General features: G+C 36.1%; 3 protein-coding genes across 3 annotated transcripts; all 3 read right to left on the reverse strand.

Annotated features, from left to right (window-relative positions):
* Nucleotides 1–545: 545 nt before the first annotated feature.
* Nucleotides 546–4,543, reverse strand: LOC111460713 (RGG repeats nuclear RNA binding protein A-like). The gene is made up of 7 exons (XM_023103962.1): nucleotides 4,108–4,543; nucleotides 3,080–3,365; nucleotides 2,924–2,989; nucleotides 2,659–2,791; nucleotides 2,244–2,399; nucleotides 2,073–2,129; nucleotides 546–950 (listed from the first exon to the last, which is right to left on the reverse strand). Exons 1-7 carry the CDS (start codon nucleotides 4,307–4,309, stop codon nucleotides 768–770), a joined length of 1,083 nt encoding a protein of 360 aa, XP_022959730.1. The 5' UTR covers nucleotides 4,310–4,543; the 3' UTR covers nucleotides 546–767.
* Nucleotides 4,544–6,601: 2,058 nt separating this feature from the next.
* Nucleotides 6,602–7,759, reverse strand: LOC111461138 (phospholipase A(1) DAD1, chloroplastic-like). The gene has a single exon (XM_023104634.1). It carries the CDS (start codon nucleotides 7,757–7,759, stop codon nucleotides 6,602–6,604), a length of 1,158 nt encoding a protein of 385 aa, XP_022960402.1.
* Nucleotides 7,760–9,443: 1,684 nt separating this feature from the next.
* LOC111461006 (SPX domain-containing protein 3) lies at nucleotides 9,444–11,504 on the reverse strand. Its single transcript, XM_023104428.1, has 3 exons — nucleotides 11,232–11,504; nucleotides 10,036–10,198; nucleotides 9,444–9,941 (listed from the first exon to the last, which is right to left on the reverse strand). Exons 1-3 carry the CDS (start codon nucleotides 11,463–11,465, stop codon nucleotides 9,562–9,564), a joined length of 777 nt encoding a protein of 258 aa, XP_022960196.1. The 5' UTR covers nucleotides 11,466–11,504; the 3' UTR covers nucleotides 9,444–9,561.
* Between the last annotated feature and the right edge of the window lie 3,469 nt (nucleotides 11,505–14,973).

Below are 14,973 nucleotides of genomic sequence, written 5' to 3' on the forward strand. Positions count from 1 at the left end.
ACTCCTGCCATTTTGACAGCGAGAATCATTGTTTTGTCTTAGCATTGTTTATAAATATTGTTTTAATTTTGGCAAAAATAATAATTAAAAAAAGAATTCAAATTATATTTATTAATTTTATATTCATATTTTGTTAATATTTTTTTATGATGATCTTGTATATCAATGTTAGATCCATAAATATATGAAAATATGCATATGCAATGCTACATTAATCACAATAATACAAAAATGAGATATCTCCGATCGGTGAAGAAAACGAACGAAACACTTTAGGGGAGTGGAAAGCTCTCTCTAACAAACGCGTTTTAAAACCTCAAGAGAGTCAAACAAAGAAAGTCCAAAGAAGACAATAAGTGAAGGAAGCTCGGAAGTTTCTAATCCAAGAGATAGTATCAATCGATGCAACGAGAGTTGTATCGTGCATAATAAGAGTTGTATCGATCGATCCAACCGCGGTCTTCCACATGAAAATTTCCAATTACCTGAAGCATGAAGCATAAAGGGGCAGATGAAAAACAACAGCCCCACTCAGTCCAACACAATTGGGAGATAAACGGTATACCAGCGGGGCTAAAAGAAAAGGTCATAAATAGTTTGTTCTAGCAGACAGTCTGAAACAAAAGTTGGAAACATACAACGCAGAAACACAGGACCGACAATTTACATTTTTTTTTTTCCTTTTATCATTTAGGAGAGACTATATTATTGAAGTCAATTTGCTGCCCCAGATCAAAAACACAGTTTCAAGGGAAATTTTATTGAGTTCACTTCGCACCTAAGGTAGGGAACTGCCCAGGGTCCTCAATGGATGGGGCTGGAACGTTGCTGATCGAGTTGCCACTGTATCCTCCCCTTGAACCACGGCCACCACGACCCCTTCCCCGGCCACCTGAGCCGTAGTGTCTCTCACCTTCCGCAGGCTTCAAGAACTCATTGATGCTCAAAGACTAAAAACACCAAAACAAAGGAAGTATCAGTGATTTAACCTTTTACATGATCTATGAACATATTTTCAGGAATTTGAAAAAACCAACATGCCCATTTGGAGAAAACATTTCAAAGTTAATACAAGGAAAAGCAGAATTTGGTATTTTGTTCATGTACGTCCACCAACTAACGTAAATGGCCAAAAGAATGTTCCAGGGAAAGCAAAATAAATCACCTCTACTCTAATGGGCCCAATTAGAAGTTAAAACAACCACAGATTAGTGCGAAATGTATTTGGAAGTAAATTCTATCACCTGAAGTACATAGAACTAAATTCATTTTTTTAGAAATCAGTGCATAGTTCAAGAGTCAAGTCAATTCATCTCTGCCTTCTCTAAGAGGCCGTCAATCCAAACCTCTACCCCACGTGGTATAATTCTGAAAAAATAGGTAATGCAACTAAATTCTAGAATCAATCTGATTTCTTAATGTAGGTTCCGAATAGACAATAGAACATCCTAGTCAAGCATTTTGTACTGGCTGGACAACAATGGTTTCAAAATATAAGCTTGGAGGAAAGCATGTTGTGAGGATGGCAGATGTTGAACAAGAAGCATTCTCCTCTATGCTTACTCTATTGAGTTGTAAAAGTCGCATGCTTCTCAGCATAATCGACTTTACAGAAAAATTAAAATAGTGCTGGTGTAGCCGGTGGCAGGATTGTGTTAAGTGGGACGAGAGCAGAAAAGACAAATATTCATAATCAACAAACAATCTAGCACGTTATTGTAAGAAAAAACCCAGTACTTTCTGCCTAAGAAGTAGGACACTAAATGACAGGCCAAAAAGATTTGTAATTATTAACTCATGGAAGTTAATGCATATCGATGGACAATCGAGAACTTTACATATTTATGATATATTTCGTTAAATAGGAATTTTTTTATATTTTTGTTATTTTATAAATTTTGAAGTTCAAAACTAGTCTTGAGACGCAATATCGCCTCATGACTTGCAACTAGCCTCTATATAGAAAAAAGAGCTCATGGCTGCCCTAAGACATGAAATTCTGCTAGACATCAAAGCTGAGTAAACAATTTAATTGGCAAGGAAACTTCTTAAGAAGATGAGGGTAATAATACCTTCTTAGTTCTCTCTTCTTTATCCGCAATCTCTTTTCGCTTATCCTTCTCAGATCCCTACAAGTGAAACAACATATGAAGATGAAATGAAAAATTACATATTTGAACTACCAAGAAGCCAAGGGTCATCAGATCCATAGATAATTAACCAAAAAGACAAAGTAGGTGTACCAATTTAATAAATATGTCGTTGTTCTCCTTCTTGCATGAAAGTTGTTGCATGGATGCAAATTCTTTTGGATCCACCTTCCTTTCCTCAGTTTTTAGTGCCAGAAGGGCCTTCCTTTTCTCTTCAAGCAACTTTTCATACTCCTCCAGAGTCATTTCCTGCATCAGGAAAAAAGGGGTAAATTAGATTCAAAATCAAGTCAACCAGTACAATGGAGTTCAGAATCCAAGCCCACAAAGCTCGTTTGCGACTCTAACATGTATCAATTTTATGATACTAGAAGTAAAAGAATAAAGACTACTCAATTTGACATGCATGCAAAATACAAGTTGCTCTTCAATCACAAGAAAATAAAGGACAAATGAAATAGTAGGGTCAAATTCAAGGGAAACGTACTAAAAAACTGAACATACTAACCTTGTCTTCTGGTTCTGTTTCCTCTGGTTCTTTAGCAGAGTTCTCTGCGTTGACACCTCCGGCATCATCCTCTTGAACAGGCTTCTCATCACCCATGTTCTTTTCCATTTCATTAACAGCTTCCTCAGCAGCCCTAAACGTAAGACAATAAGCTTAAGGTACAACTCGTTGTTGAGGAGAGAAAAATAACCCCATTAACATACACGAGATAATAAGATAAGCATAAGAATCCAACCCCCCTTCCAAGGTATACACATGTACTTACTCAGCAAATTCTTCAGTTGGCCTTCCCCAATTACCACGACCAGATCCTTCACGTTTAAATTCATTTCTAGGCATAGAATCCGGACGAAAGCGTCAAAAAAGTGTAGAATCTACAGCAGGGGTGTGTAATATGAACTTTTAAAGAATAGCCTCTTACCCATGGCCAGTTCCACTGTGGCGCTCAAATACTCTACGAGGGCGCTCCCCATCAGCAGCCTCTCCATTATTGAAACCACCACGACGGCCACCACGACCACGTGGACCACCATACCCACGCCTTTCGGTTGTCTTTCCTGTCTCTCCATCTTCAGCTGCACTGATGTTCTCATTATTGAAAGAACCACGAACGAAGCCACTGCCTTCACGGCCTCGCCCATAACCACGCCCTACACCTCTCCCACTGCCACGACCTCCACGACCGCCTTCATTCCTTGCTTCTCTTACTACTCATAGAAAGAAAAAATTCATCTCGATCACTCAATGTATAACACTGATGAAAACTCATAAGATGTAGATAGCTAAAGCAATAGTAGATTGGTAAATTTGAATCCAATAGGATGACAAAAGGATAGAAACGAAAGAATAACATAAGAAAATTGATTGCAGAGTTCTAAGTTCCCGCAAAAGAACCCAAATCAATAAGGAATCACATGTTCAATTGGACAATGTTTAACTTGTAAACAATATCAATAAATTCAATAATTTATAATCACCATGGACAAAAACAATATATTATAATAGAAAACTAAAGCTTATTATAAATCCTTACATTTAAATAGAAGCTATGTAAACTAGTTTATTTAATCACAAATGCATAGTCGATATCAGCTTTCTTCCAAAGAAAGTATTTTTACTTTCTCTTCTATAATGTCCCAATCATAGTAGCCAAACAAACAACTCATTGGGTACTATCCAAATTACAAACAAACTTGAACTCCAATACACAACATAACTAAATCGGTTACACCCTACAAATCTTTTGAAGAACAAGGTAATTATGATACTTTCACCAAATTAAATAGCGTTATCACCCTTCAATATCGCGTAGTCTCAGAGAAGAACGCCAGACAGTAAGAAACGAAACAACAACCAATATCAGAAAACGTAAAATCAATCAACCAAAATCTAAAAGAAAAAAATCCATATTCGGTATCAAACAATAAATTTAGAAACGAAGAATCTCACCAGCCTGTGCTGGAGGAAGAGGCTTTGAAGGAAGACTAGCAGGCTTGTTCTGCTGAGCCCCCAAAGCCGCCGGTTTGTTCTGGGCAGGACCTTTCTTCGGCGCCGGCGACGTCACTGCCGCCACCTTCTTAGCCGCAATTAGCTGCGACGGATCCTCGGCGTCATCATCTCCCAACAAATCAAATGGATTAACGGTCGCCATTTCCAAACTATATCGAAAACAAATACCCCAAAAAAGACCTCAAAAACAGGAAATTCCACTCGTAGAAAGGCGACCAGAAAACCCTATCTTAACAAGAGCTCCATGAATCTAAGCAATGAAAGAACAAGGAATCTGTAGAACAAGAAACAGAGGAGTCAGATAGAGGAAAACGAAAAACCCTAGCCGCAATGGACGAGTGAGTGACTAATGGGAGTAGACGCAAAATATCCACGACTGACCTAAATTCCTCATTTTTTTAATATTTTCTTTTCTAAAATTTCCAAAAATAAAATAAAACAAAATAAAAAAAAACTTTATGTAATTTAAATGTTCAACTCACATGTATTATCAGAATGTTCTCGAGATAAATTTTAAATTTATTTATATTAATTAAATTTTAAAATTGGGCTAATTTCGTTTTTTTTTTTTGTTTAAAAAGAAAACAAAATATTATTTTTATTTTTTATTATTTTATTACATTTAAATTATTTAAAATAAGGAGAAAATGTCTTATTTTATAATGTTTATTTATTTTTGTCTTTTATGTTTAATCTAAGTTCGTTATGGTCGACATTATTGTCTCGGTTGTTTTTACTAATTCAATCAATGTTGTTATATCTTTTAACTTCAACACGTCTTTTATTTAAAAATAGACATGTTCGACGACAAAAGGGTTACCGAACTATGGCTTCTCGTCGTCTGCACGGGCAGTACCGATTCCTAGGAGACCTCCTCAGAGCGGGTTGTGAATGTTTGATTAATCCACCCCACCTAAATGGTGTGAAAATTATCTTATTTATAATCAAATAAATTACAAGGATATGGAAATAGTAATAAATGGAAATAACAATAAATGGAATGATACCTATAGTAATAAGGTAAATGTTAGATATTTGCCTTATAATAAAATATCAAATATAATATATATGGTAAACTATAATTTATTACTAAATATCCTTAACACGGGTCCCTAACCACATTCCTCCTTCGCCCCCTCATGGACGATAGTGGCACCTTGGCTTCTGCAACGGGAGGCATCTCATCGTCCATGATTGTGGGTGGGTGTTGTGCCAGCGGTGGAATCTGCTCGACCCTCAAGTGGCAGGGCAACCGAACTATCAATTTTCATTCAGGTTTGAAAATTTGCTACACGATATTTGTTCATCTATTCTAATCTTCCTTTTGGTGACATTCTTTGTTTACGTCTTCTTCATCTAGTCCTTAAAGTTTATAATCCTTGATATCATTACTTTACGACACTCGACTAAGGTACAAGTTGCAAGGTACATTAGTCGGGCTTTCATGATTACTTTATTCCGTGCAAGTCGTTTGCCCATAATTGTTCAATACACTTAAAATTAATCGTGCCGAACCGTTTTTACCCATCACATATGAATTGTAACAACTTTGATACATTTCGTACAAAGATCGAGTACGAGAAACAAACAAAGGAAAAAAGTTTGCTTGTCCTTTGTAACAAAGAGAGACACAAAAGAAGGCATGTTCCCTTAAAGTTATATGCATGAAAATGTAAGCTTGAAACATGGGAGAGGGGGAGGGGACAAGGGCCATCATGCTTGCATTCTCCGAACCATAGCTAGGTTAGACGAGACACGTGTCCATAAATATGAGGTTAGATACATCGATACATAACATAATTGTCTATATAAATATATATCAGGAAGTGACAAAACTTCATGCATGCATGTCTTAGGTTCACATTGGAGACAGTAGAGCAATCATCACATCATTCTTGCAGGTTCACTACAAGAAATAATGGATACGATAGCTTACGAAAAAGCTATCGTAGACTTTTTATAGCGTTTTTTGTACGTCGTGACAGCCCATGTTATTAAAAGAAATTTTAGCTACCTTGTCGTTTACCGAGAGTTCCACTCAAAACTCGTAGCCAACGAAGAAACCCTAATTTCATCTCAAATATGTAGTTTGTTGGATCAGCGGGGTTGTAATTTCGTACATGTTTCACATGAATTCAAATTAAAGTAAAAAAAATTTCATTCAACGACAACATAAACGATGATCTGAAACGACGTGCAAATTTTTAAAGCTATATGCTTGGTGTATTTTCCATTCATGAAGCTATACAAAAGAAAAATCATTCTCGACCACAAGAAATTCAAATATATCGAGCGTTGAATCTAAGGACGTTGAAGAACAAGACCCATAAATTCAATCTCAAAAGGCCGACTTGAGTGTAAAAACCGCTTTACTGTGTTAATCAAAACGCACAAAAGAACAAGACCCACGTAAGAAATTCGAATACTTCGATCATCATAGTGTAGATTTCGAGCTTTTAAACCGTTGAACAAGACGAAGGTAAGTCTTTAGATCATGATTCGTTCCCATGTTGATTATTCCAAGAACATTGGAGGAGTTCTTGTTGCTCAATTTCAGCTCCTTCCCCACTTCCGAGTACAACCATTGAGACGGCACGTTCTCCATGCACTGTCGAGCCCACCACGGCAGTGCTTCCATGCCGTCGTCGGCCACAAAGCCTGGCACCTTCGTCACGACATCCCCCGAGTTGACAATGCGCAGAACCTTTGTTCCTTGTTCCTCAAGGCTCCTTTGGAAGTCTTTGTTACCTACGCGAGGGCCGCCAAACGACACGACCGTGACAAGTGGCACCTGTTGTCGAAACGTGACATTGATGTCGTATGCGGTCAATGTTGCTACGGCCGCGCCGAGGCTATGGCCTGTTATGGTGATACTCAATGGCTCACCATCATAGGCCTTTAGTAATCTACGAACTTCTTCACGTATTGTTTGCTTCAAACTCGGCAACCTCGCTATCTTCGAAGAATACAGGCTCAAAAACCCAGTTTCTACCATCGGTCTTGACAGGACTCGATTTGTACTGAATTCGTTATTAGGTAATTCTGTTAGAGTGGCGCGTAAATTCTCGAGCCACTCTAAACAAGTGGCAGTTCCTCTATAAGCGATCACAATGTCTCTACGTCCGAGACGAGATATTTCTTTTTTATCTTCACATACTGCCACGTAACCAATCCAACTCGATCGAGTTGCGATCGAGTTGGCAGCCTTTTCAACCCAATGTGGTAAACCTATACTCGTTGTGGCTCGTAAATACTTGGTGAGACGATATCCAGTCTCGCTTAATCCGGATTGGTTTAGTAATGAAGATTTAGAATGACGAGATGTTGCGTAAAATGGTGAAGTGATGTCAAATTCAAAGGAGTTATAGGCTGCTTCAATGAACCGACCGTATCGGAGGATTTCCTTTCGGAGATGGTCGTCTAGTGGATCGAGCAAACCGTCCCAATTCTGAATGCCTTGATACTCGGTCCATTTTCGACCGACGTTGTTTGTGGTGGAGTGCATAGCCTTGACACGACATTTTGTTTTGGTTGATCGAACGGGGAGGTGAGGACATACGAAGTCGAGGGAGATAGAGATGGAGGTTCTCATTGCTAGTTGGAAGTGAAGGAAGGAGTGAAGAAGAAACCCTTTGTTTATAGAATGTTGAAAAGGAGAGCAATAAAGAAGAATTGAATCTCATGATTTGGTTTGGTTGAGGATGAAAAGAGTGAAGCATACAAGAATTTAGGGTTTTGTTGTTGCTTTTGGTGAACCCGAGAGGTCGTTTTCATAACGTACCTAAATTGTACCTCTCCCTACTGTAACGTCTCGAAAATTTTGGCAATGTTGCAAGTAACTACGATAACTACTCGTTTACTTAACACCTGACACTCGTTCACAGGCCATTGTCTGTCTATGGCCACGTGTCCAAAACATCCTCAACCTTCATATATCAACGTCATGTAACTATTGTATTGCTTGTTTACTCATGCACGTCATTAGGTAGCTGTATGACGAAATTTTTTTATCAAACAATCATTTCATACTTGAAATTAGGTCAAAATCTTTTATATCTAGAACTATTAAGGTTGCCTCGACACCGACACTCGACAAACTTTTACTTTTAACACTACCCAACACCGTCGATCCTTGCATTAATTGCTCCCCCATGTCTTCCTTTTGCCTCCCTCGTGGCGTTGTGCCCTCGTAGCCAAATTTGGTTGCATCGTCTTCGCTAGCCCACGAAGATCTTCTCAAATCGGTAGAAGAGAACGTCGTCGTACATGCGTGTGTGTTGAACGAGAGAGGACACAAGCTAGCAAGAAGAAAGAAAAAGAGAAGACAAAAAGAAAGCATGTTCCTTAAAGTTAACAAAAAGGAAATATATTGAGATGAAACATGGGAGATGGATAAGGGGGGGACGCCGTCTTAATGCATGAAATCCCACAGAACATAAAACATTGCCTGTTGGTGGCAGGCTAAGGTTGCTAGTGCCACCTTATCCATTGTCTGTTTTTTTTGGTCGCAATCTAATGGTTATTAGGAGTAGACATGTTTTCGATCTACATCCAACGGTTATTAAAACACAATCAGATTATAACGTTCTCATTGTCACTAATTATCTTAAGAATAATGCATAAATATTATAAGTTTCTCTTCTACCATTTATGAGCTCATATGCATGGTTATCACGAGTTTTAGTTATTGTGCACCCGTTCATTTTTTGGCTTAGTTTGCTCGTTTTTTAGTATGTAGGTATGTATATATCGATTCTCTTTCCCTCTATGCCAATATCCGCCATAAACGGGTCAAGCTATACGTGAGATCCCATATCAGTTGGAGAGAGGAATGAAACATTTCTCATAAGGGTATAGAAATCTCTCCCTAGCATACGCGTTTAAAAACCATGCGGCTGATGGCGATACGTAACGAGCCAAAGCGGACAGTATTTGCCTGAGAAGCTGTACGTCTCAATATTTTCCAACTGTTCTTGACCATTCATAGAATGTAATCGTTGGTGTTGTACGAAAATTTTACATAGATCTCCTCGAGATAAATAGTTTTTTTTTTTGTGCAATTCCAAATGTGAAGCAAGTTTTCGTATTTTATTGGTGTCATCTGTGTTTATACCGCTCCTCATAGATTAGATCCGGACTTGTTATTTACCTTTCCATTTTTTCATTACAAATAACATCAAAAGTGGAGCATCCGAACCTCCTTTTGATCAAAGATATATCCCTTAACGAATCGAATTTAGATTCATAACATAAAAACTTAGAAAACCCATAACATTCTTGTTTATATTAAAGTGACATAGTCCGATGAAGAACAATTTTGAGACCAAATCGAGTGATATATCTATATCTATATCTATATATATATATATATATCTCGAACCGAGTGAGAGTAAACTAAAGTAGATGGAGAATTGGAATAGGAGAGTTGAGTTGAAAGGAATGGATGAAGTCCGAGTGAGACAAGTTTAGAGGAGGCAAAGAGAAATGGCTATAAGTGGAGCTTCCTCGTCTTATCTGCTCCATGCTGAGTAGAGCTGACACCGTGTTCCTCAATATCCCTTCACCGCCAGCTGAGATCGCCTTCCCTTTCTTCATGTCTTCCTCCGCTTCTCGTCTAACTGGAAAAATCGCGTCAATGCTACTCTCACACTCTTTGATCATCTTCGAGATCGAATCGGTTTTGTAGAATGGTTGTTCGAGTATCTTTGCGATGAACGATACTCTTAGTAATCCCCCCGTTCGTTTGTCGTACTTCTTCAAGATTTTCCCCAACCCTGCACGAATTCGTTCGAGTTTGACTAAATTCTAACGTTCTTGAAACCATAAGAATCAAATCCGCTCGATATCGAACGAGGTAAAGTTACGTACCTATGTAATTGACGTTGCTGTAGTTGACTAGGAGTACCATTTCACCATGCAAATTCACAATATCTTCTCTAATATTCCCGATTTCTACTACATTGTGATATTCTCTTCCACTTCCATCTCGACCCCAACATTTCAAAACCCTATCTATTCTCTCTCTCAATTCCTGCATATCGAACAACGATATTCCGTTACATGGTTTGTCTCGTCGATCAAAATCTTCAATATTTGAGGTTCGGTTTCTAAATTTGTAGCTCGAAAGAAAAACGTCTTATTTTCCCTAATCAATTCATTTTAACGAACCTCTTGAGTTTGTAAGCCATAAAACGTTTTTTTTAGTTCCGAGGTAGATTTATTTTTTCATTAATATTAATAATAATTAAAAAAAAATAGATGACAATTGCCCACTTTGTAATTAATATTGAAAATTAAAATGTGTCACTTTTTTTTTTTTTAATTATTTAAAGAAAAAAAAAAGTTTTTTTTTCTTTCTAGAATCTAAATATAGTCAATATTGGGCAACACAGTAAAATAATAATTAAATAAAAAAAAATCTTCAACTTTAGGTGACAGGTGGGTGAGGATAATACATCTTCCACTGTTCCCCGAAAATTAATTTAAGTTGGATTTATTGTTAATTTCTTTTTAAAGAATTTATTTATGATACAATTATATATACTTATTTTAATTTTATTTTATTATGCAGTTTTTTTATTATTTATTTTTTAACGACTTTTAAAAATATATATTGAAATAGAACCGTAAATCTTAATTTAATGCTTAAAAATAAATAAATAAATAAATTTTTATTTACTTATTACAAGAATTAGAATAAATAATCAAAACAACTCGAATTAACCCACCTAAATAACCTAATTCAATCCATAAATGCTCATAAATATTTTAGTTATTTATTTTTATTAAAATAAATATGTAATATTTATAAACTATTATATTTTTAAAATTCCAATATTATATTTTTACTTAGGATAAAATTAGTTTTTTTTTGTCTTTTTTTCTTTTTTTCGTGTTTTAAAATATTGGTAGACCACTTTTGACTTTGAAATATTTAATCTCCAAATAAATAAACAATTTAAAATATATTAAAATTAAGCATTAAACTTATATATAATTGGGCGCGTTTAAAATATAACACAAAAAACAAGGACGTTCAATATTAAAATTCAACGAACACTAACCCGATGTCGGATCACAAAATCCTCCTCCTGCTCCATGAAAAAGGAATTGAACTTATCGATCTCGGAGTTCAACAAGCAAACAAACTCGACTTCAGCATCGGTATCAGCATTAGCATCAGTGCTTCTCGAGATCACCCGAACCAGTTTCTTCAGGTCCTTGTATAAAAGGAATTTGTCCCTCCAATCGGGCAATGTGTCCTCAATTTGTTGCTTGAGACGCTTCCCGAACTTCATCGGATTGTGTTTTCGTCGGAGGCAATGAGAGGAGGAAGAGGAAGAATGAGGAAAGGAGGCTTATAAAGAAAAGGGGAATGAAGAGAATATTAGGAGTATATGCTTGGCGTGATGAAATGATTGTTAGGGGAAAAATTAGATTAAAAAATAAATTTATTGAAGTAAAAAAAAAAAAGAAAAAAAAAAGCATATTCGATTGGTTTATTACGTTTTTTTTATTTAATAAATTAAATAGGACTGAGGCTAATTGATGTCCCGAGGGATTACACTAACTTCACATGCGTGTCATTTTTGCCTCGTTCTCATTGGTGCCGTACAATCTCAATGTCCAATCATATTCCGCATTTATTTTTTTCCATTCTAATATTTTTACGCGTTTTTTTTGTTATAATTTGTTTAATTATTTTAAATCGATCAAAAAGTAAAAAATAACTAAAAATAATAAAATAAAAATGAAAACTTGATGAAGTGGGCCCACACTACTTATAAACTTTAATACATATATATATACACACACATGTACGTACATACATTTACGATTAGAAATGTTAATATTTTGTATTTTTTTGACAATAAAATAAAAGAGAGAGCAAAATAAAATGTGAGCACTTCTCGCTTTACCGATCGAGCTATTGCGCTCCTGCATGCTCTCGTAAAAGACTAAGTCGGTCATTGACTAAGATTCGTTCCTGCTCGTGACGTGTACTGTGTCTATCACCTCGATACGATACTATAAAATGTATGATTTCTGCGTGCTCTCGCAAAATTCTAAGTTAGACATGGATTAAATTGTTATAAAAAGAACGTGAATTTGTAACTTTTTATTCGATGATATAATAAAAATGTAGAGGGAAGGAAGATTCTCGAGAATCTCCTCGTAAACACTAATTATCGTCGATAATCAAAATAATAAAATATATTTAAAAAAAAAAAGAAAAAAAATTACGAGGGGTGACTTTGACTAAACGATCTTTTTAAAAATGAAAAAACATGGGAATATAATTCCTCATATTGTTCCTAATTTTGGACCCCTAGTCGTAGGATATGAATTGGATATGCTTTGAACTTAAAACATTTGTGGGCCCCCACCTTCCTTTCATTTCTGGCCGTTGGATTGGTTTCATCTCCACTCACCATTTTCAGGATATTCTTTTCTTGGATTCTTCCCCCATTAATTATTTTCTTTATTATTATTATTGTTATTATTATTATTATTTTGATTAAGCATATGCTCTACCATTGCATCAATTTTCCTTTTTTTTTTCTTTTTTTTTTCAATTTAGTGTTCATAAAGTTTCCATTAAATTTAAATATTAAAATTCGCTATTAATAATATATTTATTATGTCAATTAATTTTAATATTAATGGACAAAAAAAAAATCATATAATTCAAAAAATGGATAACTAAGATTTTTTTTCGATTAAAAATGGATAACGAAGAGAGGTCAACTAGAGTGGAAATCGGAGGACGAGCCGAATGTCACAATCGCACTTTTAATGGCAGCGAACTTGCAATTGTGCGGCACTCACTTTCCAACGACAAGTGAGCTAAGCCAATTCGTTCTTGCGTCACCTACGGCCAAGCGACGTATGCTCGAGCCTCTGGCCTCGGTTTTAAGAGAAGGTTTTTAGAAAGCGAGGGCAGAGAGAGATTTTTGAAAGAGACGTTATATAAGCAAGCAAGAGAGAAATAAGAACGACTTACCGTATATAACCTTGGGTAGGGAGAAGTTGACAAGTAGTCGTATCCCCTATAGTAAATTTTGAGGTATTTTATGTCTGACAGGCATAGACATGATATTTCTGAAACGTCATATTTCCTAGAAATACAAAAGTAAAACACTAGAACTTTTCATAAAGGGGGCTTGTCATGAGCATGCGGCCATGGGCAACATACCTTGGACGAGCATGACCGTGCACCGAGAACCCATGACTAATGGAAAGAACCCGAACACAACTCATGTCTGATTTTTGTTAACAATTCTTCCTCATCTTCATCTTTACATCTTATTTTAATCGTCATACACCTGAAATTTTCCTCGTTGGAAAATTTGTGAGAATAAAAATTTTCGTTATATATAAGTTTTTTTAAAAAATAAGATAATAATTTTTTTTAGTTTTAATATCATTTCTATTAAAAAAAATCATCGTAAATCTAATAGTATTAATTTTTAAAAACTTAAATTTCCGAGAATATAATCTTCGTCTTTGGTCCCGTTTAGTTAAGGGAGAGAAATTTCTCCTCCATTGTTTAAACGAGGATTCCTCCCATGTGGACTATAAGATTGGAAACCCATGGCTCTTGAAATGTCTCTCATATGGACTCTAAGATGCTCGAACATCGAGCCTCGTAATGATGATAAATTATTCAATGAGACTGCTACAATGTGACTGTTTCTTAATACAGGAGATTCAAAAGAATATATGTCCGTAATAATTTTTGCATAAAAAATCGAAACATTTTTATAATTTCTCTCTCTTACATTCAACGATTCAAAACTGTCAGTCACATTATAATGGTTTGATCGAATAATTTTTGTATACTAAATGAGTTAGGACATGCAACCCTACAACTTCGAGGTATATGAAGTCATCCACACTCTATCTTCATCGTGTATGTAACGAACGCTTCGTTCTTTGCACTGGACGCCGTCGGTCAAAAGATTATAGCCTTTTTGAATCTGGGTACGTAAATAAGCGCAACCCATCAATTATTAATACCCAAAAGCTTCACTGTATCGGCTTTGGATACTCGCAATCAATAATTATTAATACCCAAAAGCTTCAACATTTTGGCTTTGGATACTCACGATAACATCCTATTCTAAGTTCATCCAACCATACCATTGAAAAAAGAAATCAACTTTAAGAAAGGGAAAGAGAAATGAAATGATGGGTGAGTCTTACTCTCGAGGTATTTTCTTCAAACGTCATGCCATATGTCACGATTATGCCTGTCCTGTTGTCCATGGCCGCATACCCGTTGCATGCCAAATCTCTTGCATTGTATCACTTTCCTGCTTTTCTTTATCGCTTTCATGATGTATAGTTCATTTTTTTTTGTATTTTCCAAGTCTACGTCTTGTAGACCTGAAATGTCTTAAAATTTACGGTACGGAGATACAACTAGTCGTCAATACTTTCTATCTAGAGTTACTATGCTATTTAAGCTCTTGTGTTGTCTTTCCCGCTTATAATTTATAACATTGCTTTCAAACATTTTTTTTTTTCGAAAATCTCTCTACCCAAGAGAAGTCCCAAGAAAATCCAAGACCCAACCTATAAAAGTTAGTCTAGACGCCGACCAAGGTTGACCCTATTCAGCTAGGTCAACCCAAGTGAACCTAGCCGAGCCCCCGTGAGTAAAAGACCGACAAGGACAAGCCTAGTCATCAACACTTCCTACCTAGAGTTACTATGCTATTTAAGCTCTTGTGTTGTCTTTCTCGCTTATAGCTTAGAACATTGCTTTCAAACATTTTTTCGAAAATCTCTCCACCCAAGAGA

The sequence above is a fragment of the Cucurbita moschata genome, unplaced genomic scaffold (genome assembly GCF_002738365.1).
Source record: "Cucurbita moschata cultivar Rifu unplaced genomic scaffold, Cmos_1.0 Cmo_Scf00024, whole genome shotgun sequence".
Lineage (NCBI taxonomy): Eukaryota > Viridiplantae > Streptophyta > Magnoliopsida > Cucurbitales > Cucurbitaceae > Cucurbita > Cucurbita moschata.

Coding starts and splice junctions, on each gene's coding strand:
- LOC111460713 (XM_023103962.1), bottom strand. CDS start 4,309: ATGGCGACCGTTAATCCATTTGATTTGTTGGGAGATGATGACGCCGAG. Junction 2,990..3,079: donor CACAGTGGAACTGGCCATGG/GTAAGAGGCTAT, acceptor TTCTATGCCTAG/AAATGAATTTAAACGTGAAG. Junction 2,400..2,658: donor AAACAGAACCAGAAGACAAG/GTTAGTATGTTC, acceptor TTCCTGATGCAG/GAAATGACTCTGGAGGAGTA.
- LOC111461138 (XM_023104634.1), bottom strand. CDS start 7,759: ATGAGAACCTCCATCTCTATCTCCCTCGACTTCGTATGTCCTCACCTC.
- LOC111461006 (XM_023104428.1), bottom strand. CDS start 11,465: ATGAAGTTCGGGAAGCGTCTCAAGCAACAAATTGAGGACACATTGCCC. Junction 10,199..11,231: donor ATTTTGTGATCCGACATCGG/GTTAGTGTTCGT, acceptor TTCGATATGCAG/GAATTGAGAGAGAGAATAGA. Junction 9,942..10,035: donor CAGCAACGTCAATTACATAG/GTACGTAACTTT, acceptor GAATTCGTGCAG/GGTTGGGGAAAATCTTGAAG.